This window comes from Lethenteron reissneri, chromosome 59 (assembly GCF_015708825.2).
Source record: "Lethenteron reissneri isolate LAM-NWPU_2019-01 chromosome 59, ASM1570882v1, whole genome shotgun sequence".
In the NCBI taxonomy this organism is placed as follows: Eukaryota; Metazoa; Chordata; class Hyperoartia; order Petromyzontiformes; family Petromyzontidae; genus Lethenteron; species Lethenteron reissneri.
In genome coordinates this window covers 5398756-5424294 of record NC_083837.1, presented here as the reverse complement: position 1 = coordinate 5424294, position 25539 = coordinate 5398756, and the positions used below count along the sequence as shown (strand labels likewise).

The window sequence follows — 25539 nt, the reverse complement described above, 5'->3', positions numbered from 1 at the left end:
TATTTAGGCTTGTTAAACTAATGGTGCTTGTTATTCAAAAAACAGCTGGCCATTTGCGCCAGTGCCACAACCCAAATTTACCAGACTTTAAATAATACTTTCCAATTATCCAATTGGTTAAAATCACAGAGCAGCATTGCCCTTGATGTGAAACCATGGCACACTCTACCCGTCTGTGAAACATATCGTCTTCGTAAGAGCCTTGCATTGTCGGAATGGTGCAAATACGTCTGGTAATGATTTCATCTAATTAGATCTGAAGAAGAGTCATTACTATAAATCTTGTGATATACATTAGGTTGGGTAGAATAATACATAGTGTAACATTACAATGTATAGGGGTGGTTTATAGCAATACAGTATATAATTTAACGTTGGGCAGTATATAGTATGGTGTAGACTCGTGTGATGTAAGAGAATAAAGTTTAGATGGAAGCATATTATATTTTTTACGACGTAGAATTGTAATGTATTACTTACTGTTAGTAACTCAGCTTATTGTAGAGTATATTTAGTATACTGATATTATATAGTTTATACTTTAGTTGTTTACATGGTGGTTTTAGTTACTGCAGCTACATATTATTAACACTCCTTCCCTTTATTAATGCTACCCCTATCCCCTCCCTTTGATGCTGCTAATCCTGCATAATGCACGGGCATAAGTAGTACTAATCACATACCTGCATTTCCCATATCACCTCCCTTTGATGCTGCTAATCCTGCATAATGCACGGGCATAAGTAGTACTAATCACATACCTGCATTTCCCATAAATATGCTAAATTACTCTTGATACGCAAATTCCTTTGTCAAGGCGCTCTTCCCCCTCCAACCCAGCTTAAATATACGCTGCCAAGCCTGGTGGTGTTCATTCAGACGCTGTCTTTCTGACAGACCTGTTCTTCACCTGAGGACGGCTGCTTGTGTTGTGGCTGAAACGTCGTGAGAATGTTTTATTTTTATTATTTTATTATTTCCATTCTACGTGACTTTACCGAAAGAACCAAGAAGATGCCTTCAACTTGTTTGTAAAATGTTCCATTCCAGGTGATGTATTGGTGAGGCAGTGTCTAACCAGGGCCGGTACATCAGCATTCAATCCTTGTTGGACTTGATCTTCAATGATTGCAATGGTGTCAGGCACAGGAACTTTGGTGAACAAAGAAACTACTTCGAAACTAACGAGCAAATCACCTGGAGATAGTGAGAACGTGATTTACAGTATAATCGTCAATCTCGAAAACTACTCACTTCTAAATCTTTTGTCGTCATTTTTGCATTAATTTAGTATAAATACATGTTAGTTTTTATTCATATGTTGTTTTTTCTGACTTTACCTGAACGAAAATACACAAATTGGTCTGTTTTTTCATTGAAAATATGTAAATTTCTAAATAGCACTGTCCTGGTCACAAAAGCAAAGTTTGTGGGGAATAATATCCATTTTCTATACTTTTTTGGCATAAGCAATTACGAAATAACACTTACTACTTCGGAACAAAAATTGTGTTACATAGTGTTATCAGAGGATGTTTGTTTGCATGTTCTCAACGAGTATTTATGGTTAATGCAGACTTGATTGTTGACAAAGGTATCTATTTGGTGTTTTAACATCTTGACACCTGTTTTATTGCCAGAAAGAGTAAAACCTATTCTTACTTCTTCCTACTTGTCATTTATGTACGTAGATATATATAGACAATCCGCCACTAAACTTTGGAGGCAGAGCTGCACTGCTACCTAGCACGTCCGCAGGTGGTGGATAGTGGAACGACCTTCTGTGAAGGTTAGCTGCAAAATAAGCAGCGGCAACCCTGGCGGATAAGCAGTTGTAGACCAAGCAGTGACAGCCCCACCAGGGTGTGGTTCGGACTGAAAATGCCAATGGTTTTCCTCTTCAAAAGCCACATATACTCTGTAACTATGCTGTGACATGGTGAGTATAGGTCGCCATTATAATAAGCATACCATGGGTTAACAAGTCCTCAATAGCAGAGCAGGAGGAAGAAGATGTTAACGTCTCAACAGCTGTGAAGGCGGACCAAGACTGCAGCAAAACGATATCTCCAATCGTACTGGTCTCCTTGCCATTGGATTCATGTTCACATTCTCTCAAGAACTGCGTGGAAGCTGCTGTACAACAGCTTCTCCACAATAAAATAAATCATGCTAAGGTGTGTTTCATTAAAGGAACAACATCTTCTGGCACATTCAATACAATTTTTTTGGTGACCAACTAGTGACGACGGGAGCATGAGTGTGAAGTCTAGAAGCTTCTAGCCACAAACTAGCACACAAGTGGCAGCTACAAGAAGGTTGTCTAACACTCAGCAGAAACAAGAGTGTGTTTCTGCAGCTATAACTGCGACTAAGCAGTCCTTTTAAAGGATCCACTCTGCTCACCCCACGTGGGGAACGGGCTAGAAAAGTGGCCCTAAACATAGTCTGTCTCACTCCTTCCCGACTGGATAACCACGTTCAGAAGGATCCCCATTACTGTGGTGGAAACAATCAAATTCAGATAGTTGCCTTTGGGAACTGGAATGTCAGGACCCTTATGGACATACCTAAAAGTGAACGCCCAGAATGCTGCACCATAATCGTGGCCCAGGAACTCAGACGATACAACACTGACGTGGCTGCCCTCAATGATACTCGACGAGAAGAGGAGGGGCAGCTCAAGGAACAAGGATGGCGGTACCCTCTTCGGGAAAGGCAGACAGGAAGAACAGCGGCAGCTGCACGGAGTTGGTTTCTCCATCAAGAATGAACTTGATGAGTTACCTATCGGAATCAGTGAGCGCCTCATGGCTATGTCTCAAACGGGTGGGGAGCCAATATTCCACTGTCATCAGCGTATATGCCCTGACTCTTCACTCCAATTATGAAACCAAAAAAGAATGTTATGTCAACCTTGGCTAGGTCCTTTCTACTGTTCCTGTGGGAGACAAACTTATTCTGCTCGGTGATTTTCATGCCAGAGTTGGAAGAGACATAAACGTCTGTAATGGAACCATCGGGAAGGAAGGAATGGGTGAAGTCAATTCCAACAGCATCTTTCCCTTGACTAAATGCACGGAAAATGGAGTCATCATCATCAACACTCTGTTACGCCAGAAAAACAAATACAAAACATCATGGCATCGTCTGTGATCTAAGCACCAGCACTTGATCGATTACGTCTTTGTCCATGCCCAGGATCCAAAAGATGTCTGCATCATCCAGGCTGTTCTAGTAGCTGCTGGTGGCTGGACTGATCATCGACTCATCTGCTCAACCATGCTCATAAAACTGGCTCCCAAGCGACGGCTTCATCGAAGAGATGTCTACAGAAGATTAACATTGAAGCTTTATAGGACTCCATTAAGCAAGACCTCTTCCGCCAACGCCTCAATGAAAAACTATCAAACTTGATTCACCAACAGTGGGAGAATATAGGCCGTCAGAGAAAGTGCTTCAAGGATGTCCTCAAGGCCAACATGAAGAAGTGCTCCATCGACACTACCTCAAGGAAGTCTCTTTCCCAGGATCACCTCACATGGAGACAGAGTCTATTTTAAGGAGCCAAACATTTTAAAACTTAAGAGCAGAAACAGGAAAAGTGGGAATGGCGGAAACAATAAGCTGCTGCCCGACTGACTAACGCAGTTCCACCCACCACTATTTCTGGACACGTGCCCGAGTTGCGGCAGAATCTGTCGATCCCAGATTGGTCTCTTCAGCCATCTTTGGACCCACGGAAAATCCAAATTTTCTCTGGAAGACAATCATCCTTGATTGTGAGGGAAAGCCTATGATGACACTTCTTGGGTCCCTGGTTCCATTCAGAAGCACGCAGTTGGGTTCATATTTTTACTTCCACCACAGCGTTCCGGACCCTATCCACTGCTATTTGTGACTCAGTCTATGGGCCTCTGAGTCTATAGGTTTCTATGTACAACGTTCGTGCATGGGCTTCTCTGGACAGGTAAGATATTGGTAATACGAAGCCGTAATTTTCACAGTCCCGATGTGTTTTATGCGTCGATAGCTCAAGGAGCTGGAGAAAGCCACGGCCACAGTCTTCACCAACACCACCACTGCCTCCAACGCCGCCCTGGCAGCCACATGCAGTTCTGCCGTCACCACCAGGGATGCTGCTGGGAGATGCATCGACACCCCCACCCCGACTGCTTCTGGCATATCATTCACCCCCACCGCCATGGCGCTTGATGTTGGCAGATTCAGCGCTGCCACCACAGCTGCTGCTGGCAGCTCCAATGCCGACACCACCACCCCGGCTGCTGCCTGGAGATTCATCGCCCCCTTTACCACCATGGTTGCCACATACAGATCCAATGCCGCCACCACCACCCCGGCTCTCGCCGGGAGATCCAACGCTGCCACCCTAGCAGCTGCTGGCAGCTTCCTCACTGCCACCACCACCCCGGTTGCTGCCGGGACATCCAATGCTGCCACCCCAGGTACTGATGGCAAATAAGAATCCCTGACTAAGAATTAATGGATTAAAAACATAATTTTTCTAGAAATAGATGGCACAAGCACTTGGCATGTCATTCGTGTTATATTACTCGGTTAAATCCATCCGGGTAGCTGTTGGTCATAGCATTCTGGTGGATCACGGAACATGTTGAGATATACCAGAATGGATCACAGTGCTTTGTGGTTAGTCAATAAACACCTCCGATTCATTAACAAATATTTTTGTGAAATCACCTTCACCAAAAGGGGGTCAGTGTCTTGGCTGGTTAAGAAGTGGGCATAAGCTGTCCTAAACTATGAATACATCATGACGCTAATATATCTCACCTGACTTTTTGTCCTAGTTGGCAAGGTTAAAATTGTAAATTTAAGAAAATTGCCCCACTGTTTCAACCGCTGCGATGGGAAAACGAACCAGTAACTTCTGGATTGCAAGTTCAGAGTGCACAGCGTCCGTTACTTCAAGGTAGCGTTTCTCATAACCGCCACTGATTTTTTTATTGTTCACCTCTGCTTGCGAGCACAATGTACACTTAATTAACTCTGCAGGTGTAAAACCCAGAGTGTGTGCCCACTCATGCACCTCTTACCTCTTGTTGACACCGCATGCATGATGCACTAGTACTGTCTGGGTTTTTTAGGCCGGGGAGAAGGCGAGCCCCATGGGGTGGACTCCGGAGGGTTGTAGCTTGGAATCTGTGACAGCGGACACACAAGATGGCACAAACGTACAACAAAGTTGAAGATCACCCAAATGAGCCTTAACAGACTGTGCTGCTGTTAGGCGACATGGCCCACAAGGAGGTAGGTGGCCAGCACCACGTGCATGCAGCCACCTCTGTCACCCCTGTGCTCATGTATACACACTGCACCAGGTACTCATTTAAGACAGAGTTTACCTAGGATAGCTACAACACCGGTTCAGATAAGGCAGACTATCTGCCTCAGCAGCTGTCCCCCTCTCTTTTTTTCTTCCTGATGACGAACGCTTGTATTGCGATCGAAACGTCGTAGTTTTTGTTATTTTTGGTTATTTTCTTTGAACCTATCTACGTGACGTTACCGAAAGACCCAAAGAATATGAATTCCTGCAGTCATGAAAGCTTTAAGTCAAGATTTATTATTACATTTGTTTACCCTGAAAAAACTCAAGACTCTTCTTCATCTTCATGAGCGTCCTGCAAAGTTTTTGCCGTCGCTGTGTAGTCCCAATTGAGTAATTTGCAGGTGATTTTTGAGTATTGGGATGCTTTGTCCAATGCCAGACTCGTTGTATTGGGTATTTTTTTTACTATGGAAAGAAACTAGAGAACGCGGAGGAGACTCAAAAGAGGGGGAGAACATACAATCATCACACACTCACACATTCGCGTTAACTCACTCGCACACACCCTCACTCAAACACTCCATTGCACTTACACACTCTGATGAACAGGGGGAGAGATGCTAACTCCACGCAGAAACGCGCTCGAGTCGGGAATCAAACCCATGTTTCTTGCTGCAAGGCGCAAGGGTTACTTACCAATGTGCCACCCTGCCGCCTATGGCGACGCGTAAACTACATCAATACCAGTTTCCACGGACCCCTTTCATATGTACCCTGCGCCAGGGGGACACTGGGGACAGCTGCCCTTTTTCAGCCGCGGCCTTGCAAGCGGGCTTTACCCTGCCAGTTGGTTTGTGATGTTATTAGGCGGTTTCCCCAATGGAAGAATTTGCGAGTAACTTCCTCAAATTTGGATAATTACGCCGCACAACACTTGGCCGATTTTCTTTTTCGAATCATGTACGTGTTCGTTCTAACAGTGTCGACTGCGAAGCAAGACTGCGGTACTAACCAGAGCGGCCACCGGCCTTGAATCGAGACCCTCTGCAACAATTCGATAAATACGCTGCTGTTTAAAGTTTATCAGAACGGAGAATGCATTCGTTTAAAGAGTGCATGTTTGATCGTGTTAGTTGTGTAAGACGTATGCTGTGAATTACTCTGCAAAACAATTTGATATTATAGATGTTTCGTTGATCACATGCCGCGTTAAATATGTATACTCTTTGGTTCTTTCGGTAAAGTCACGTAGGTATAAAATAACTTTACCGAAATAACCAAACAGTATGGATCTCTGCAGTCACGAAAACTTCAAATCTAGATTAAATATGTATACTTGAATCCGAACAATAAGAAAGATTTTAATTGCTTGCTTTTGCATAGAGATTTGATTTAATAGAATAAGCGCCCACGTACAAATGAGCAACATCTCATAATACAAATCAAATTCCTCTCTCCAATATTATACATTTTCAAGAAGTAAAATTTCAAGGGGTATTTCATTATATGATGTGACTCCAGAACCTCACTTTGGTTCTTTCGGAAAAATTATATTTTATATATTTTATCGTCTATATTTCGTCTTTTGACCTGGACGTGTACGGGCCGGATAGACCACGTGCTGAACGTGGTACGTGTGGGCTGCCTTCGGCCACTCGCTAAAGACCCGCCGCCGAGGTTGCCGAGCTATACACACCTTTCCTTGTTGAGCGTCACAGCTGCAGAGGTTCATTCACTTTTGAAGGTCCTCCAGCTTCGCAGATCCTCAACAACTCACAACAGTGGAGTAAATTTACCTACGGGATGATGACCGTTATGATCAGGATACTGTAATGGCATTGCTCTTGCTGCTGCTGCCAATATTAAAGTTGTTTCTGATGACGATGTTGTGGCTGCTGCTGTAGCACTCAATGTAGGAATCAAATAAATGCAGTGCTCGTGTAACGTTTTGATAACTGTCAATGCAAAGGGGAACGTATGAGTTTAATGTCAGTATTCAATAACATCTGGAGAAGCAAGCAAATCTGTTGCAAGACCAAGCTGAACATCTTAAGAACATGCGGGTTCAGTAACACCTTTGTATGCCTGCGAGACTTATTAAAAAAAAGACTAACAGAGATAAGATACTGTCACTCGAAATGTATTGCTACAGAAAGATGCCGCATCTAAGCGGGACACAAAGAGTGACAACCGTAGAAGTGAGAAAAAGGTTGCACATAGAAGACAACCTGATGATGATGCAGGCAGTGATGGGAAGGAAACTGCCACTATTTGGACAACAGGAAAATTTAAAGTGTGTTGTTCAGAAAAATGGAAGGAACCGGAAAGAGAGGAAGAGCTAACAGAGAATGGTTTGACGACGACATCATTAAGAGATTGGTGCCAGAAGATGTAGCCACTACCTGAGACATATTGGCACTACAAGACAGAGAGGAAAGTGGAAAGAACAAATGACGAAATGTGCAATGGACACCTACTACTACGAGCTATCTGCCCATGGAGTTTAAATTCACTTTTGCACCACATTCCCCTGACTAACGTGCAGTATTTGCCCCACGTAAGGTTCGAGGGTTAACGCCACTGGTAAAACAAGTCACAGCAACCTGAACCGTTAACAAGAAAGGTAAGTTTGACAATGCGAGAGGATGTTCCAGATTCGTGGCATTGTTGCTAATGCTGACATTATCCCGACTTGCTGCTAATGATGACGATGTCGCTGCTGCTGATGCTACTTCTGTTTTTGATCATATAACTGCTGCTGATGATGATGCTGATGATGATATTGCTGTTTTTGATCATGTAACTGCTGCTGTCACACTGGATGTAGAAATGTACGATATGCTAAATTAAGTTTATTCTAAATTTAGGAAACAGAAAAAATGTAAATATGGAGTTTTAGTTACATTTTGCATTAACGTGCAGTCATTTCCCTATGCAAGGCTCCAGGCCAAAGTGGCGCAGAAGAAATCTCAGTGAAGTTATCTGGCTTTGTGCATGCACAACAGCTGATGTCACGTATCCCCCCCCAACCCTCTGCGTCGGCCGTGTATCCCGCAGAAATCCATAGAAAGGAAGCAGGGACTCGGGCATGACCACCTCAGCAGTACTTAATTCAGCTCACTTGGTTTCTATAATTAAGGACATTTCACTATCTCCAGATTATTTGCTTGTCAGCTTCGATGTAGTCTCTCTGTTCACCAAGGTAACTGTACCTAACACCAAAGCAATCATTGAAGACTTGGTCCAAAAGGGACTGAATCCTGATGTACCAACTTTGGTGAGGAACTGCCTTACCAACACTTACTTCATCTGGAATGGTACATTCTACAAACAAAATTAAGGTACCCCTATGGGTTCTCCCTTATCACCAGTGGTAGCGAATGTTTTCATGGATAAATTTTAAACATATGCCATCTTGACATCCACCCTACATCATTCCCTGTGGAAGAGATACATAGATGACACTAACGTCATCTGGCCAAAAGCGCCAGCCAGCATTGAACTCGTTTTTCAACCACATCAATTCCATCCACCCATCCATCAAATTCACCATGGAAGTGGAAAATGATGGCAAGCTACAATTCCTGGATGTTTTGATCGAGAAGAGGCCTAATGGCTCGTTGGGACATTCCGTCTACAGGAAAGCCACCCACATTCCTATCTAAAGCCTGACTCCCACCACCATCCGGCCCAGAAGAACTCCCTCATCAAAACACTACACCATAGGACCCGCTGCATCTCCGTCCAGCGCCAACTAGCCAGTGAACTGGAGCACGTACACCAAGCCCTCAAAATGAATGGATACTCAGACTGCACAATCCGCAAAGCTGTATCCCCAACCATGGGGAGACAACCATCTGAGCACCCAATCAAAACCATCACCTTGCCATACATAGCAGGTGTTACCAAAAAAATGTCCAAAATCTTAAACAAACACAAGATCCAGGTCCGATTCAATACGGTACACAAAATCCATGATTTGATCCATCTGTGAAGGATGTCATTCCTAACATGCAATACCCTGGCATCTACAAACCAAGTTGTGTCTGCGGCAGCAGTTACATTGCGGAAACGAAACGACATGTCTCGGACCGTGTTTCGCAAACACAAGGCAGATTTGAAACACGGCTGTTATCTCCGACTGCATTGCCCTGTTAGGTGCCTCTGCATTAACGGGCTGTAGTCTCACTAACATGGCCACCTCTGCTCCCTTAGCCTTGATGTATCGATGGTTCTAGCTGTGTGATGGGCTTTGTGTATCACTGACGCGATCACCGTTGCGGTGGTTCTCTTGCGTGGACGCGCTTGCCTCACAGTGCAGTTGGCAGCGCCGGAGCTTGTGCTACACATAGACATGACATTAACTTGCTAATCCCCTAATCTCCCTGCTAATCTCCCATTAACACTGCTGTTGTGCGCATATGCGACAATACTCTTATGCAGCGACGGTAGCTCATTTCATGCAAATCTCTCTCCCTAATCTCTCTCTCCCTAATCTCCCCCATTAACACAACTGACGTACTTGCGTCCGGGGATGGAATTCCTTTCCAACTCATACCCCACTTGCTTGCCCATCGCCACGTAAATAACCTTGTTGTAACAGCTCTCTCGCTGGTTCAGCAGTTCCACTGCTGGATTATTTTTTCCGCCTGAGGATGACCGCTTTGTGTTGCGATCGAAACGTCGTGATATATTATTTGGTTTATTTTATTTTTCTACCTACGTGACTTTACCAAAAGAACCAAAGAGTATGGATTCCTGCAGTCACGAAAGCTTCAAATCATTTGCTTTAATGAATACATTTTATATTAGTGTGTCTTCGCAATGTTACACAGTAAATATAATCTTCAAGGACAACTCTTACAGTCCCATCATTACCACCATCTTCATAATCACCATCATCACCAAATGTATCATCATTATCATCCTAACCGTCTGTATGATCAATCACAATCTGTATCATCACCACCAAAGACAAAGACTCCCCATATAGCCCTAATAGACTGTTGGAGCAAGTGCTGTTAGCGAGCACCTATGAAGGCCAGCATGGCACACGAGGGGTGGATGGTCAACACCACCCCCGGCCACCTTTGTCTCCCCAGCAGTGTTTACACAACACCAGGTACTTATTTAGGGCTGAGTCGACCTAGGAGAGGCCCATGACCGTTTCAGATAATCGTTTCCTGCGTTTGGCATGAGCGAGAATTTAGATCGGGTCGCCGGGTTCGTAGCGCAGTGTGCTAAACGCTACGCTACCCCTACCCACCACCTGTATCACCATCATCTTCCAGAGTTATATATTTAATGTCAATAGCTGGAAATGCTTGTATTTGTAATTTTAAAAAATCATAAGTATTTGTCTCTCACACTCACCCTCGGGAGTCCTGATTCCACTTCTGGGAGTGTCAATTACAACGCCATGGAATTGTATATGTTGACACATGTCCAAGCATATGTGTTTGTGTGCACGTATGTGTGTATGCATGCCTTCATATGTGCGTGCGTATGTATGCGCGTGTCTGCACGTGCGTGTGTGGAAAATAACTTTAGCCATGACATTTGGGATCTATTAGGTTTAGGGTTAAGAACTCACCAGTGTGGAGCTCACCGGTGAGCTGGTGTGTACGCTGTCTAATCTGTAAGCTCACTACTGTGTGTGTGCGCCCACGAGTGTGTAAGCTCACTGATATGTAAACCTGCTGGTGTGTGCTCTTTGGTGTGTGGCCTCACTAATGTCCAGCACATTTTTGTGGAAGCTCACTAGTGTGCAAGCACACGAGTGTGCCGGTGAGTGTGTGTGAGTGCAGTGTGTGTGAGTGTGTGAGTGTGCAGTGAGTGCCAGTGTGTGAGTGTGTTGGCGAGTGTGTGGCTTGACGTGTCTCCGTATCAGTATTAATCAGCCACCCCCTTACTTGCCCACGCAAAGATCAGTCCTGCCCACCAGAGAGCTACATGCGATTCAAATGTCCACGTCCACATGACATCACATTGCGATGCGCATGTGTGACATACATGTCCCACGTGTTGCACACACTACGCACGTCACATGCACAAAGGGCATGCCTTACAAGTGATGAACACGCAATGCAGGTGCTTGCCTCGTATGTCACGTACACGTGACGCAACGTGGCCCGTGCGCGTAACATGTGCTCCGCGCTGCCGTACTTTGGCCAGAGCCGTCAATAACGGGGTGCGTGGGCCCCCCGATGCCTTCAAACTAAACTGGAAGCATTACATGTAACACTGATGTCTACACGCGGGGCCTCCCCCAAAGCGGTGGGCCGAATTTGCCGTATACTAGGGGACGGCTCTTTATTTGGCATACGCGACACGCACGTTGTGTGCGCTGTGCGTGGGATGCCTTGCCCGATGTGCGTGCCGGGCAGGGCAAGGGGGACTGCCATTGATTGTGTCGAGACTTTTTGCATGAGTGACGAGATGAACGCCCAAATTCAACGCAGGCCGCCACACAAGGGCTGCACATTTCAATGTTGAGCAGGTCCCTGTGTGTCCGTGCGTGCGGGTTCGTGTGTGTTTTTTTCTGTGTGCGTTATGTGAGGGTAGCAGTGGCGCAGTGGATAGTAAGCGACGCTCCGAACCCCGCAAACATCCGAGTTGGATTCCCGCTCATGGCCAACACCAGTGACGAATACCTGGAGCGTCACCACTTGGGAGACAAAGGCGGCCGGGTGTGGTGTTGGCCACCCACCCCCTGGTAGACCGTGCCGACCTTAAATTTTGATTTAAAGCTTTCGTGACTGCAGGGATTCATCTTCTTGTTTCTTTCGGTAAAGTCACGTAGAAGGGAAGTAATAAAATAATAAAAATAAAACATAATAAAATTATGCCAGATTAACAGCATCAAAGAGAGCTGCAGTTGCAGCTCCCTTTGATGCTGTTAATCCTGCATAATGCACATGCATATGTAGTACTAATCACATTCCTGCATTTCCCATAAATATGCTAAATTCCTCTTGATATGCAAATTCCTTTGTCAAGGCGCCCAGCTTATATATATGCTCCAAGCTCGTGTGCTGTTTCATTCAGATTCTGTCGCCTCGACGGACCTGGTTTTCACCTGAGGACGGCTGCTTGCGTTGTGGCCGAAACGTCGTGAGAATAATTTTATTATGTTTTATTTTTATTATTTTATTACTTCCCTTCTACGTGACTTTACCGAAAGAACCAAGAAGACGTGCCGACCTTCATAGGTGCTTGTCAACAGCACTTGCCACAACAGTCTGTTAAGGCTATATGGGGGATATTCATCTTTGTAGTGGGAAACCCGTAGGTGTGTGCATGTGAGGGCAGAAACCTGTACTGCTGTCGTACTTTGTGACCGGGCGAGGCCAATTTCGTCCTCATGGTAGACCAGGGAGTCCTGGTCTTCGTACTGCTGCTTGTTTTTGGCCGCAATGACACCCAACATGGACGACCCCATCACCTGCGTTCAAACAAGTGTTACACAGTACATACACACGCGCAATAAAGCAACCACAAAGCACATACACTATTAAATTTAATATAAAACCACTGTGGGTCATTCCGATGGCAGCACAAACAGAAGCTGCATCCATAACTTCCCAATCTCCACAGTCCCAGGCCAAGGTCCATCCAATTAATTAATACAAATATATACTTATTAGAGGGTGTTTTTGTTTGTTTGGGTTAGATCGCGTAAATATTAGTAAGGTTTGTCACGTAAACAAAACATGCCAATTAGTTACTAGTTCAGCACATCGGTGTGTTGGAGAATAAACCCACAACATTAACAATTCAAGTACCGTGACGTTTCGCCTGTAACTACAACAACAACTTGCCTCGTCAGGCGACAGACAGAGTTGTGGTGAAATCCTCCCGCTGTCTCGGTCTTAAATAGACGGGGGATAAATGTGATGTCGTCACTTGTACGCATATCGGATACGAAGACATGTAAATTACAATGGATATCTGTTATTGGTTGGGTTATTCACAGTTCATCAACAGACAATGGCACACGAGCAGTCCATGCGGTCCGCACCACGCCCGGCCGCCTTCGTCTCGCCAGTGTTGACGTTTACACAACTCTACTCGGTTAAGGCTGAGTCGACCTTGAGGGAGGCTCGGGACAGGTGAATGAACTTGGCTGGCTGAGCACAACGTAGCTACGGTAGCAAGTTGCCACGGGGTTCTACAGCAAAGTGGCAGAGCCCCCCCTCTACACCGCTCCCATCCCCCGCGCGGCCCTCACGGCCCCTCCACCTCACCGCGTGCGACTCGCACACACACACAGGGTCTACTACTGGCCCCTACGTGTTTACAGCATGTTAAACACTTCTTTCACGCCGTACATAGTGGACACTGTGTGTGTGTGTGCTGCGAGCTGAGTGGTGGAGGTACCTGGCAACAGTTGAACCGAGCCCACTCGGCCTCTTCATCCGTGGCGACCAGAGTACAGTCGTAACTATATTCTTGGTTCTTTCGGGTAAAGTCACGTAGATAGAAAATAACAATAAAATAAAAATAAATTAAAATAAAAGCAAAAAACCCGCGACGTTTCGATCGCAACACGTGATGAAGACCGCTTGTGTTGCGATCGAAACGTCGTGGGGTTTTTGCTTTAATTTAAAATGTTATTTTCTATCTACGTGACTTTACCGAAAGAACAAAAGATATGAATTCCTGCAAGTCACGAAAGTTTAAAGTCAAAATTGACAGTCGCAACGACTCAGGCCTGGAGGATGCAGTGGACCACGTGGGCTTCAGGTTTGTTACCTTAGCAACCAGTGACGTCACTTCCCTAGCAACGGTCGACCATTACGGACTGTTCTTCGTGGGAGGTGGACGCGCTCTCCGTGTGCTTGAAGATCGCATTCGGGAGCACTCTTCGCCCACGTCGTCAATAAACATCGTTAACGCGGTTAAATTACTTGGTAAACCTGACAAACATCAGTGAGGTTGAACGCTTCATTAACATAGTTGCCAAATCTATTGACAAACGTGACCATCCGTGATTTCTCTTTCGGCCTTCAAGGCGACATCTTCCGTGAGTACATCTGTATTCTTGACTGTATACAATGCAAAAAGTATAAAAATAAACGTTTGTATTTGGGGGGGGATGGGGCGCAATAATGGGTATAATATATTTCACGCAAGTGAGCTGTGACGTCACAGATGTGACGTCACAGCTCGCGTGAAATATATCAAGTCTGTGACGTCACCACTCACTTGCCGTGCAATATTTCACATCTGTGACGTCACAGATGTGACGTCAAAGACATCACATCTGTGACGTCACCCGCATCCAGCAGCGTTACGCAGTGTGCCTGCTGACGTCACGCATCCCCCCACCAAACCTCCGCGTAGGCCGGGTATCCCGCACAAAAGCGCGGCGGGAAATAATGGATATATACTAGACTACAAACTTTCAATTTGGCATGTGGCTAGCTTCCATACTGTACACAATGTAAAAAGTATAAAAATATACTTTTTTTATTTGGGTGGGGGGGGGGGAAACCATGGATCTGACATTGCACGACAAGTGAGTGGGGACGTCACATCAGTGATGTTACCCGCATGCGGCAGCGTTACGCAGTGTGCCTGCTGACGTCGTCACGCATCCCCCCCCATCCTCCGCATAGGCCGTGTATTAATCCAAGACAGGGAAGCCAATTGGCATCAATGGGAGGGCGAACAGCCAAGGAATTTCACCAGTGTGCTTTTTCTATTCACAAATCGTCTTTTTTGATCCACAAATCGTGACAGGAATCACTGCTGATTAAAAGAAAATGCCTCTGCTTGATCACTGCTTGGTCACGTAAACACAAGTATTAAGAATCATAGTTTGATCACTGCTCGATCAATGCTCGATCACATAGACACATGTAATGTGGTGCCATGGTGGCGAAATGTTAACTACCTCGCCTGGTGTACAGGAGGTTGTGGGTTCGAGCCCAACCCTGACGCCTGGCTGAGATCAATTTCCATGTGATAAGCCACTTTAATGAGCTGTCATTTGTGGCCAGGACACATCTGAAAAAGAGCTATGTCGTTCAGTGGGCCTTACCTGGTAAAATAAGAACAATTAATAGTTTTATTTATTTATTATCTAATTTGTCAACGCTCGAACAATGCTCGATCACATAGAAACAAATATTCAACATTTTATTGCTATATCACTGCTCGATCACATAGACGCATGTATTCAAAATGTCACACCGTGACCACTGCTCAATCACTGCTCGATCACATAGACAGATGTATTCAAAATGTCATATCTGGATCACTGCTGAATCAATGATCAATCATTTCGAAGTACATATTAAAATGTCATAGCCTGATCACTGCTCGATCAAATATACACACACTCAATCGCTGCTTAATCAATGCTCGATCTTATAGATGGATGTATTCAAAATGTCATAGGTCAATCACTCCTTGAACACATAGATGTAATCCAAAATGACATAGCTCGTTCACTAAGTATACGGTAGGTGCCACAAGTTGTGAGTCATGGAGTTAGTTGGCAACATTTGACCCGAGATCACTCAGCTTCATTATCTGTGACATCTAGGTGCTGTGGGTACGCGGTCTCCCCAGTGGCTCCAATAAGTGGTGACTTCGGTTCTCCGTGGGGTTCGGGAGTTCTTGCCGTGCGGTTGAGCATCACATCCGGGACAATACTTCATCAACATCGCCGCTTCATCAACATCGCCAAGAACTTTCGTTAACACAGTTAACTGACTTAGTAAACTTCGTTGACTAACATCAACGAGGTTGAACACGTCAGTAACATAGTTAACAAAGTTGTTGACAAACGCGAACATCCACGACATCTTTTGTACCGTCAAGGCGATATCTTCCGTGAGTACATTCGCCCCTCGCATTCGTCCAGATGCGTGCTATAACAGGATAAAATTTACCTGCGACAAAATATTGATACATTATGTTCATGCTTAGGGAAACCAATCAGGTACAATGGGAGGGCTGACAGCCAAAAAAATCCACCATTGGACTTTTTTGTTCCACAAATCATCTTTTTTACGATACATAAATTTTCTTACAGGAATCACTTTACCGATAAAAAAAATCACCTTTGCTTAATCACTGATTCATCACGTACACACATTTATTCAAAATGTCACATAGCTCTCTCAGTCCTCAAACAATTAGATAATATGTATTCAAAATGTCATAGCTCGACACAACTGATCCGTACATGGTGGACATCATGTGTGTGTGCCCCAAATTGTGAGTTATGGAGTCAGTTAGCAACATTTGACCCGAGCTCACTCGGCTTCATCATCTGTGGCGTCTAGGTGCTGTGGGTACGCGGTATCCCCAGTGGCTCCAACAAGTGGGGACTTCGGTTCTCCGTGGGGTTCTGGAGTTCTTGCCGTGCGGTTGAGCATCGCATCCGGGACTACACTTCATCAACATCGCCGCTTCATCAACATCGCCAAGAACTATTGTTAACACAGTTAACTGACTTAGTAAACTTCGTTGACTAACATCAGCGAGGTTGAACACGTCAGTAACATCGTTAACAAAGTCGTTGACAAAGTGAACATCCACGACATCTCTTTGTACCGTCAAGACTATGTCTTCCGTGAGTACATTTGTCCCTTTTGCATTCGTCGACACACATGCACATATGTTACACACACCCGCGTGTCGCCTTCACACAGACAAACAGACAGACGAATGTCACCCTAGATTCGTATGGGCGGCTGGGGAAAGCGTTGTTCGTGCGCTTCTATTAAGACTAAGGCAGCAAACAAGTGATCCTTTTGGTCCGCACCATGCTGCCTTTCCCTCCCCAGTGTTGATGTTTATACACTGCACTGGGTCATCAGTGAAAGCTTAGTCGACCTTTCCCTATTTCCTCACCCCCGCGTGGCCCCCTACAGAACCCCCCCCGCCTGAGCGGGATAGGGGTTGGGGCTACGGGAGGGGATGTGGGATCCACGTGGGGGGACAGAGGGCAAGTGGGGGGCGTCCCGTTGTGCTATTTTTCCGTAGACTTGCAATACTTTGCCGTAATTGGTCGAAGCGGTATCCACACGCGTGAAGTTAGATTTGGGGAGTGACACACGTGGGGAGGGACCCTGGGAGTGAGAAATAAGATTATGGTTACCATGGTGATCATTATGGTGGTGATGATGAAGACGGTAATGATGGTGGTTATAAGCTGTGATGTGATTAGAGTCTCACGTGCGCTGCTGTGATTTTGTTGCAGGGTGGAGAGAAGAGCAAGCCGAGGGGAAGTGAGTACTGAAATTCCACACACAGACATACACACAGACACATGCACCTGTATACAAAAACAGATCCCCGTATAGCCTTAACAGACTATTGAGGCAAGTGCTGTTAGCGAGTTAGCACCTATGATGGGGTGGGTGGTCAGCACTGCACCCGGATGCCTTTGATGTTTATACGTTGCACAAGATACTATTTTAAGTCTGAGGAGATGTAGGGGAGGCACACGACTGGTTTGATTTATTAGGCACTGATGGTTGTGAATGGGAATCGAACTCAGGTCGATCCTCACAGACACTACTGCTCCCAACCACTCATACAGACACTGCATATAGACACAAACAAAGACAGAAATATTGTGTATAGCCTTGAAACACTTTAGGAGCAAGTGTTGTTAGTGAGCACCTTTGACGGCCGGCACCTCACACGAGGGTGGGTTGCCAGCACCACACTTGGCCGTCTTTGTCTCCCAAGTGGCGATGTTTACACACCGCATCAGATACCTATTTGAGGCTGAGTGGACCTAGGGGAGGCCCCTAACCGGCTCAGATAACAACAACAGCCCTCATTCGCCACTAAGTGACGGAGACGTCACCATGGCGCTTGTGCCAGGCTTGGTGCACTCCGAGGCCACTTGAAGTGTCGAAGGCTTGCCGACAGGAGATCAGGGGACAGACCCCAGTGCGATGGGTTGACTGACTGAGATGACTCGCACCATCATTGCATCCTATTGTGCCAACTTGCTGCGTTTTAGTCATCCAGTGCACCTCCTGTTGTTGTGAGCGTCGCTCTTCTGCCCTCCTTATTTGCTGGAGGGAAATTTTCACCAACTGCCCATGAGCATCCTTCACGAGCTTCCTCCATAGAGGCCGATCTTGACACCAGTGGTACCATAATTGACACCAGTGGTACCAGTCTTTGGCAAGTCCACTCAGCTCCGTATCCTCCTGTACTGCATCAGTCCATCTCTTCTCCAGGCCGTGCCACGCCCATTTAGCCCCCTCTATCTGGAAAAACAGCAGCTACTTGGGCATGCGGTGGCTGAGCATGCGGGCTACATGACCCAGACAATGCAGCCCTGCCCACCAGTGGAGCTCACTGATGGGAATGTGTCCATATCTTTCAAGGATTTGTGAGCTCTTCACACATTCCAGCCTAGTTAAACCCAGGGTAGATTGTAGGCAGGCCAGTCTGAAAGTTTAAAGCTGGTTCAGAGTTTTTCATTTATTTCATCATTGGCCAAGAAGACCCAGTGAGTGACAGGCGAGGTAGATACCCCACAGTGTTACGAAGCTGATGAAAATATGCCACTTGACCGATTCTGAGTGAGACCTCTGCTGCCAAACCGGAATTTTTGCATAAGCACACTACCCAGGTACGTAAACTTCTCCTCTCTCTCTACAACTACCCCATCACTCATGAGTAGTTGAGGGGGCGGAGTATTAAATTATACAAAATACTCATGGGGGTGCTTAGTTTTGGTAGGGCTGATGGTAAGGCCCCACCTCTTTGTCGCACTCTCCAGGCTTATCTGCAGAACTACCAAATTATCAGTGTACATACCATGGTTGACCAGGAGGGAGCCATCCCTTGACCTCACCCAGGCATCAATCAGCCTCCCATTGTATCTGTACCAAATATAAAAAAAAATCCACCGGTACAGCCATAAAAAGCTAGAACTATGTGGTCGAAGATGATGCTAAATAATGTGTCAGCCAGAGTAGATCCCTGTCGCACCCCACTGTAAACAGGGAATTGCTCTGACTCCCGGGCAAACAACTTTATCCGGGCCTGCCCACTATCATGAAGGTCCTTAATGATTGGGAGCAGAGGGTTTGGGACTCCGAAAGCACGAATAACAATAAAGAGCCCTGGCCTACTGATTGTATCATAGGCCTTGACCAGGTCAATAAAGCAGAGATGTAGGTCTCTTTGAAATTCATTACACCTCTGCTGTAGCACACGGAGAGAGAATATGGCATCCGTGCAGGATGCCCTCGGCCTGAAACCACATTAGGGGTCCGCAAGCCTCTCCTCAGTGTGCCTGGCAAGGGAATGTTGAATAATCCTTGCCAGGACCTTCCTAAATACACCGGGGTGGGAGATGCCTGATACTTGTTGCAATGTGTGCGGTCCTCGTTCTTAAAGAGTGGGACCACCAGGGAATCCTTCCAATCCTGTGGAACCCATCTTGTGGTCCAGACAGTTGTGATGAAGACATGTAGGGCATTCTGCACACAGGCGCCACCCTCCCGCAGCAGTTTGATTAGGAAATTACCTTTTCCCGGCGCTTTTCCTGGTCTTGGACAGATGGCACCTCAGCCAGCCACTCACGAAGGGAGGCTACTTATACCAATATTTGAGGCAACGCAGCCCCAGCAGGGTCATCCCCACCTTGCCCCATAATGTTTTTCTCGTCTGCAGGTTTGCAAAGCAATTCTATAAGGTCTTGGGGTTCAGATAACACACACAAACACACTGATACTGATATATAGGTATGCTAATGCCTCGACATTCACGAGGGTTAGATTCTTGAAAATTTGCATGAAAGTAGATTTCGTGAATGCAGATACTATGTTTATATGGGGGAAAAAGGAGGTTTCGGGTCCCGTGTCCGACTGAACATATTGGAGAGTAAAAAATATTAAAAACATTAATTCTGTACTGTATACTTAAATAACAACTAAATTGTAATTAAATTGTATAATAATACATGTAGATAACTAAAATGAAACAAGAAGAGAAAGTCAAAGTGTCCTCTCGGGGGTCGTCCACATTGGTGGAAGTGCTGCCACACTTTCCCTAATTGCCTTCGAATTTTTTCTTCATAAATCTGACTGTTGACTCGTTTACCATGTAATGGCGGCCAACAGCAGATGCACAGTAACCACGAGCAAGTCTATAAAACAACTCATCTCTTTTTTCCACCTTTTCCTCTTGCCATCACTTCCTTTACCCACTTGAGGCTGACTCCATTATCTAAATAAATAAAAAACACCACCATGAGACAAAAACAGGGGAGAGAGGCATGGGGAAACAAAGACGGGGAGTCAGACAAATATATATGGAGATGTAGTTCTGGCAGGTATTTATAATTGATTGAAATATTGTATTTGTTTTGGTATGATTGCTTTGTTAACTACAATCACAGAAGCCAAGGTTATTGTCCACATTCTTAGATATATAACATGTGTAATGTAGGATTCTGGAGACAGTAACTGTAGAGGCACCTTTATTTATATTACTCGTACTCACTAGACGACTCACTAAGCATATAATGTAACGCTGACCGTCAAGCTCGACGGCGCTAACTGACTGGATAGCTGGCTGACTATTCAGCAGTGGTGACATCGGGCAAGGACGGCAGCGATGACGGCGGCGGCGAGGACGACTTCCACAGCGAGACGACCCTGATTCCCACGAACATCCCCGAGCTCCCTCTCTCGCCCCCTTTTATGCTTCCAGCGGGGCCTGGCCCTGCCTTGGCCACGGCCCCTTTCTCGACCCTTCTAGCAGGTTCTGGGAGCTCACAGATGGATCCCTTCCATGACCCTTAGCCCAGTTCTTATCCCTTCCATGACCCTTGCCCCAGTTGTTCCCCTTGGGTGGGAACACGCGCAATTGCTACTTCTGGCCGCCAGTCGGTGCTGCAACACTACACATGTAACACATGGATTTGTTACACTGTTCAACCACACACACAGACACATTTTAATCAAAACAAGTCCCTTATTTGTCAAAAAAAATCAGAGTACCAGTCATCAAATATGCAACTGACACTTGGTCCAAAGAATACGTGATACTGTAATAGAAATACATGAATGGCTAAATTCAGAATTTAGGTTAATAAGGCATAACCCAGTCCATAATATGACATTCATAAAATACAAACAGTGCAACAAAGGAAATCAGCTTTCAGTCTGTATCAGACGGTCTCTGACGCTAGTGTTGAGAAGGTGACATGGCAGGCGTTTAGAAACCTGCTGTGCCGGTGAATGTAAAGTCGTCACACAGTGTCTTTCGAACAACACAACAGCCAGGTGCTTGGTGCAGCTGGTGACTTGCCAGGTGTGGTGGGGTATTGACGATGCGTAGAACGATGAAATTGTACTTCTTTCTCGAATGTCAGGTGTTGTCGGGCTTTGACGATGGGTAGCACGATTGTTTTCCTTCAGTATCCAACGTATAGAGGTGTCTTCACCATGATAATTATTAACAGGCTTGTTGGTTTACAGTAACTTTTTTAAGCTCATGTGATTCATGGCATGTGACCTTGCAGCTCAGTTTTGAGCAATGCCTTTCCTTCTCCAAGACTTCTTCTGCAACACTCACTTTAAGTCTTCTTAATTTCACTTGCCATATGTATGGGCTCAATATAAATTGACAACTGCAAATGTTAAACTTTGCTTTAAAAATCTCCACTGTTTTTACCACTATACCTCTGAGTGGTTACTCAGCATTTCAGCCATTCTCGTGCATGGAATGACTTCTGTTGAGAGCAACCTCACATGCACGGGAGCACATGCTATCCAGCTAACATAAACATCGGGTTGCCCCTGGCTCTCTGGCCCCTCTGGGCACTCTCTGGGCTCCGGGCACCCCGGCCCTCCTCTTCTCCTCTCCTCCCTTTATCTTCTCCTTCTCTAACGTAGCCCACTAATATACTAATTGTATGAATGGACCAGTGTATAAGAATTAATAGTGTATTTATTATCCGATTCATGCTCTCTCTTGTGAAACAATGGACATCTTATAAATTTAGCCAGACTTCCACAGCTTGGTCATCAATCCATCTTACTTTTTCGGAGATAAGGGAAGTTTATTTATGTTTGGCCTGGAGTTTCAGACCTCGCAAACTTAATAGGGCCTCCCCAGCCAGCCCATAAATCTAATGAAGTACTTTGGAGGAGGAGGTGTCTCCGGCACATGAGTCAACCTCCAGACCTCCCTACAGTGGTATCATTGTTACATCGGTCTCAAGTAAAGTTAGATTCCTGTCAATGGTACCAAGTTTCTTTACCAAAATAACATACAGGAAATGCGCATGTTTGTGTCCTCTGGTCTAACACCATTTGAGACGAGGCTCAAAATAAAGCTGTCTCTGGTGTGGACCAATCAGTTTCAAGGACAATGCATATATTAGAGTATTTTTTTGTTTGCATTCTGACCACAAGCATTGTGGTTAATGCAGACATGATTCCTTGTAAAAGGTATCAGTTTGGTGTTTTAATATCTTAACACCTGTTTTGTTTCCAGAAAAAAGGGCAAAAACCTATTATAATACAGGAAATACTCAAACACCCATTAATTAATCATTTGTGGTGCTGCTCTCTTCTCCCCATGTGACTCCCCAGACCCTGGCTCGAAGAGGCAGCGCAAGAGGATGCACTGTGCCATAAGACTAGAAGCTGAGCGCCAGATACGGGAGCTTGAGATGATCCTGCTGGATCGTTGTGCACAGCAGCAGGCCAAGTATCAGCAGGAGCTGCTGGAATTCCAGAACAGCACCGAGCTGAAGAGCTTCATCATCCACCACCAGCAGCAAAAGGCAGAAGAGCAGCAGCAGGCAGAAGTCAACGCTAGTAATGAGGATGTGCAGCAGACATGTCAAAATAGCAAGAAGGTTGAGAACGAGATGGAGGAGATGGAGAAAGTGGGGGAGAGAAATTGTATGAAGAGAAAACGTGGGAGTAGGAAGAAACATAAGAACAAGAAGAAAGTTCTGGAGGAGACGGTGAAAGAAGAGGTGGCTGAGAGAGAGGGGAGTGAGGGAAAGCCCATGCAGGAAATGGTGGAGGTTGGGATGATTGAGGTAGAGATGATTGAGACAGTGGCTTTGGAGGATGTGATGAAGGAGGTAGAGTTGAATAAGGTAGAGGTGTTAGAAGGAGATGGCAAGCGGGAATTAGCGAATGAGGCAGAGGTAGTGGTGATTGAGGTAGAAGCAATGGCAAAGCAGGAAGTGGTGGAAGAGATAGCGGCCAATGTCATAGATGGGATTGAGAGAGATGCAAAACAGGTATTAGCAGAAGAGATAGAGCCAAATGAGGTAGATGGGAATGAGGGAATAGCCAATCAGGAAGTGGCAAAGAAAGTTGCGAATGTTGTGGAGACAAAGAAAGAGGGAGAGGATTGTGTTCAGAGGAAACGTAGGAATAGGAAGCTACGAAGGACTAAGATTAACGTTCTGGAAGTAGAAGAGATGAAGGAAAACGAGATTGAGAGAGAAGGGAATGATGGAGAGCCCAAAAAGGAAGTGGCGAGTGAGGTAGCGGTGATAGATGCAGTGGCCACGCAGAAATTTGTGAAAGAGGTAGTGGTCAATGTCCTAGAAGGGATTGAGAGAGATGCCAAGGAGGACTTAGGGAAAGAAGTAGAGGCAAGTGAGGTAGATGGGAATGAGGGAATAGCCAAACAGGAAGTGGCTAAGAAAGTTGACAATGTTGTGGAGACAAAGAAAGAGGGAGAGGATTGTGTTCAGAGGAAACGTAGGAATAGGAAGCTACGAAGGACTGAGATGGAAGTTCGCGAAGTAGAAGAGATGAAGGAAAACGAGATTGAGGGTGAGGGGAATGATGGAGAGGCCAGGAAGGAAGTGGTGAAAGAGGTAGTGGCCAATGTCGTAGAAGGGATTGGGAGAGATACAAAGCAGGAATTGGTGAAACAGGTAGAGGCAATTCAGGTCGACACGATTGAAGAAAAGGCCTTGCAGGTCTTGATCAATGAGGTAGATACGAATGAGGTAAAGGCCAAACAGGAAATGTCAAAAAAAGTTGAGAACGTGGTGGAGGAGATAAAACAGGAAGGGCCAAAGGAGGTTGAGGCATATGTAGTAGATGCCATCCAGGAAGTGGCAAAAGAGGTAGAGGAGATTGAGGGAGAGTCCAAGCAGGAGGTGGTTACAGAGGTGGAGCCGAATGAGTTGGAGGCGAATGACATAGAAGTGATTGAGGTAGAAGTGGAGGTAGGGGCTATTGAGGTGGAGGAGAGTGAGGCGATTTTGGTAGAGGTGAATGGTGTAGAGGCAATAGAGCTAGAGGCAAAAGAAGTAGGAGCTATTGAGTTAGAGGCAAATGAGGTAGAGCTGAAGGAGGTCAACATGACTGAAGACGATACAAAGCAGGAAGTGGTGAATGGGGAAGGGAGATGCGAGCAACCTTGGAGGCCAGACATTGTTCAGGAAGAGAAGAAAGATATTAAGCACATCCCATCTTCTAAGGGAGAGAGAAAGAACAGTTTCTGGCGTTGGGCAATTTGGAGCTTCCTGGGCTGCACACGGCAGCTGGAGAACGATGAGGAAGAGAAGAATGAACGAGGAGGAGACAGAGGGAAGGAGCGCCAAGACCAGGAGCTGGGAAACAAGAAGAAAGAAAAGTGGTGGAGACTCCGCAGAGGGAGAAACTAGCGTGTTCTCCCAGACATAGACATTGAGACGTGGTTGGATGGACATGTATATCTATATATGTATATATATTTTAAGTTGTAATAAAAACGTACTTATGTTTCTTGAACTTGACTTCTGGTACAAAAGATGTTTTACCGAAGCGATCAACAGAAGGTGTCTACAGGATTAACTACACTTGTGCCAAATGATATGTTGGGCAAACAGGACGAATGATCAGCACGAGACTAAAAGAACATCAGAGAAATAGTAAATACACGCGTGCCAACAAGAACACTCAATTGATTTTGATAATGTTGAAGTTCTGTGCAAAACTAGCTACTACTGGCCAATACTAATTATATAATCTATCGAAATTGAAAGAAATACAAATAATTTTAACTGTTTGGATACCTACCGACTTAGGGCTGCGTGGAAGCAAATCGTCAAATAATACATTGTTTAAATGCATGCCTATCAGGGTACCATACTTCAATAGGGATTACTGTTGGTACTGCTATTTTAATACAATGGACAGGAAGGATAAGATCAAAGGGCTCGCATAATGTGCATGCATAATGTACGTTTGCTCATTAATCCTTCACCCCCC

At 45.5% G+C, this 25539-nt stretch overlaps 1 protein-coding gene and 1 long non-coding RNA gene across 2 annotated transcripts; one reads left to right on the top strand and one right to left on the bottom strand.

Annotated features, from left to right (window-relative positions):
• Positions 1–1073: 1073 nt before the first annotated feature.
• Positions 1074–13804, bottom strand: LOC133357697 (uncharacterized). The gene is made up of 4 exons (XR_009756990.1): positions 13691–13804; positions 12644–12755; positions 5076–5181; positions 1074–4469 (listed from the first exon to the last, which is right to left on the bottom strand). It is a non-coding gene; the product is annotated as an uncharacterized LOC133357697 (long non-coding RNA).
• Positions 13805–17392: 3588 nt separating this feature from the next.
• Positions 17393–24953, top strand: LOC133357734 (uncharacterized). The gene is made up of 2 exons (XM_061575827.1): positions 17393–17556; positions 22903–24953. Exon 2 carries the CDS (start codon positions 22932–22934, stop codon positions 24951–24953), a length of 2022 nt encoding a protein of 673 aa, XP_061431811.1. The 5' UTR covers positions 17393–17556; positions 22903–22931.
• Positions 24954–25539: the final 586 nt, after the last annotated feature.

Bases quoted from the DNA above. Each gene is read 5' to 3' on its own strand.
- LOC133357734 (XM_061575827.1), top strand. From the start codon at position 22,932: ATGCACTGTGCCATAAGACTAGAAGCTGAGCGCCAGATACGGGAGCTT.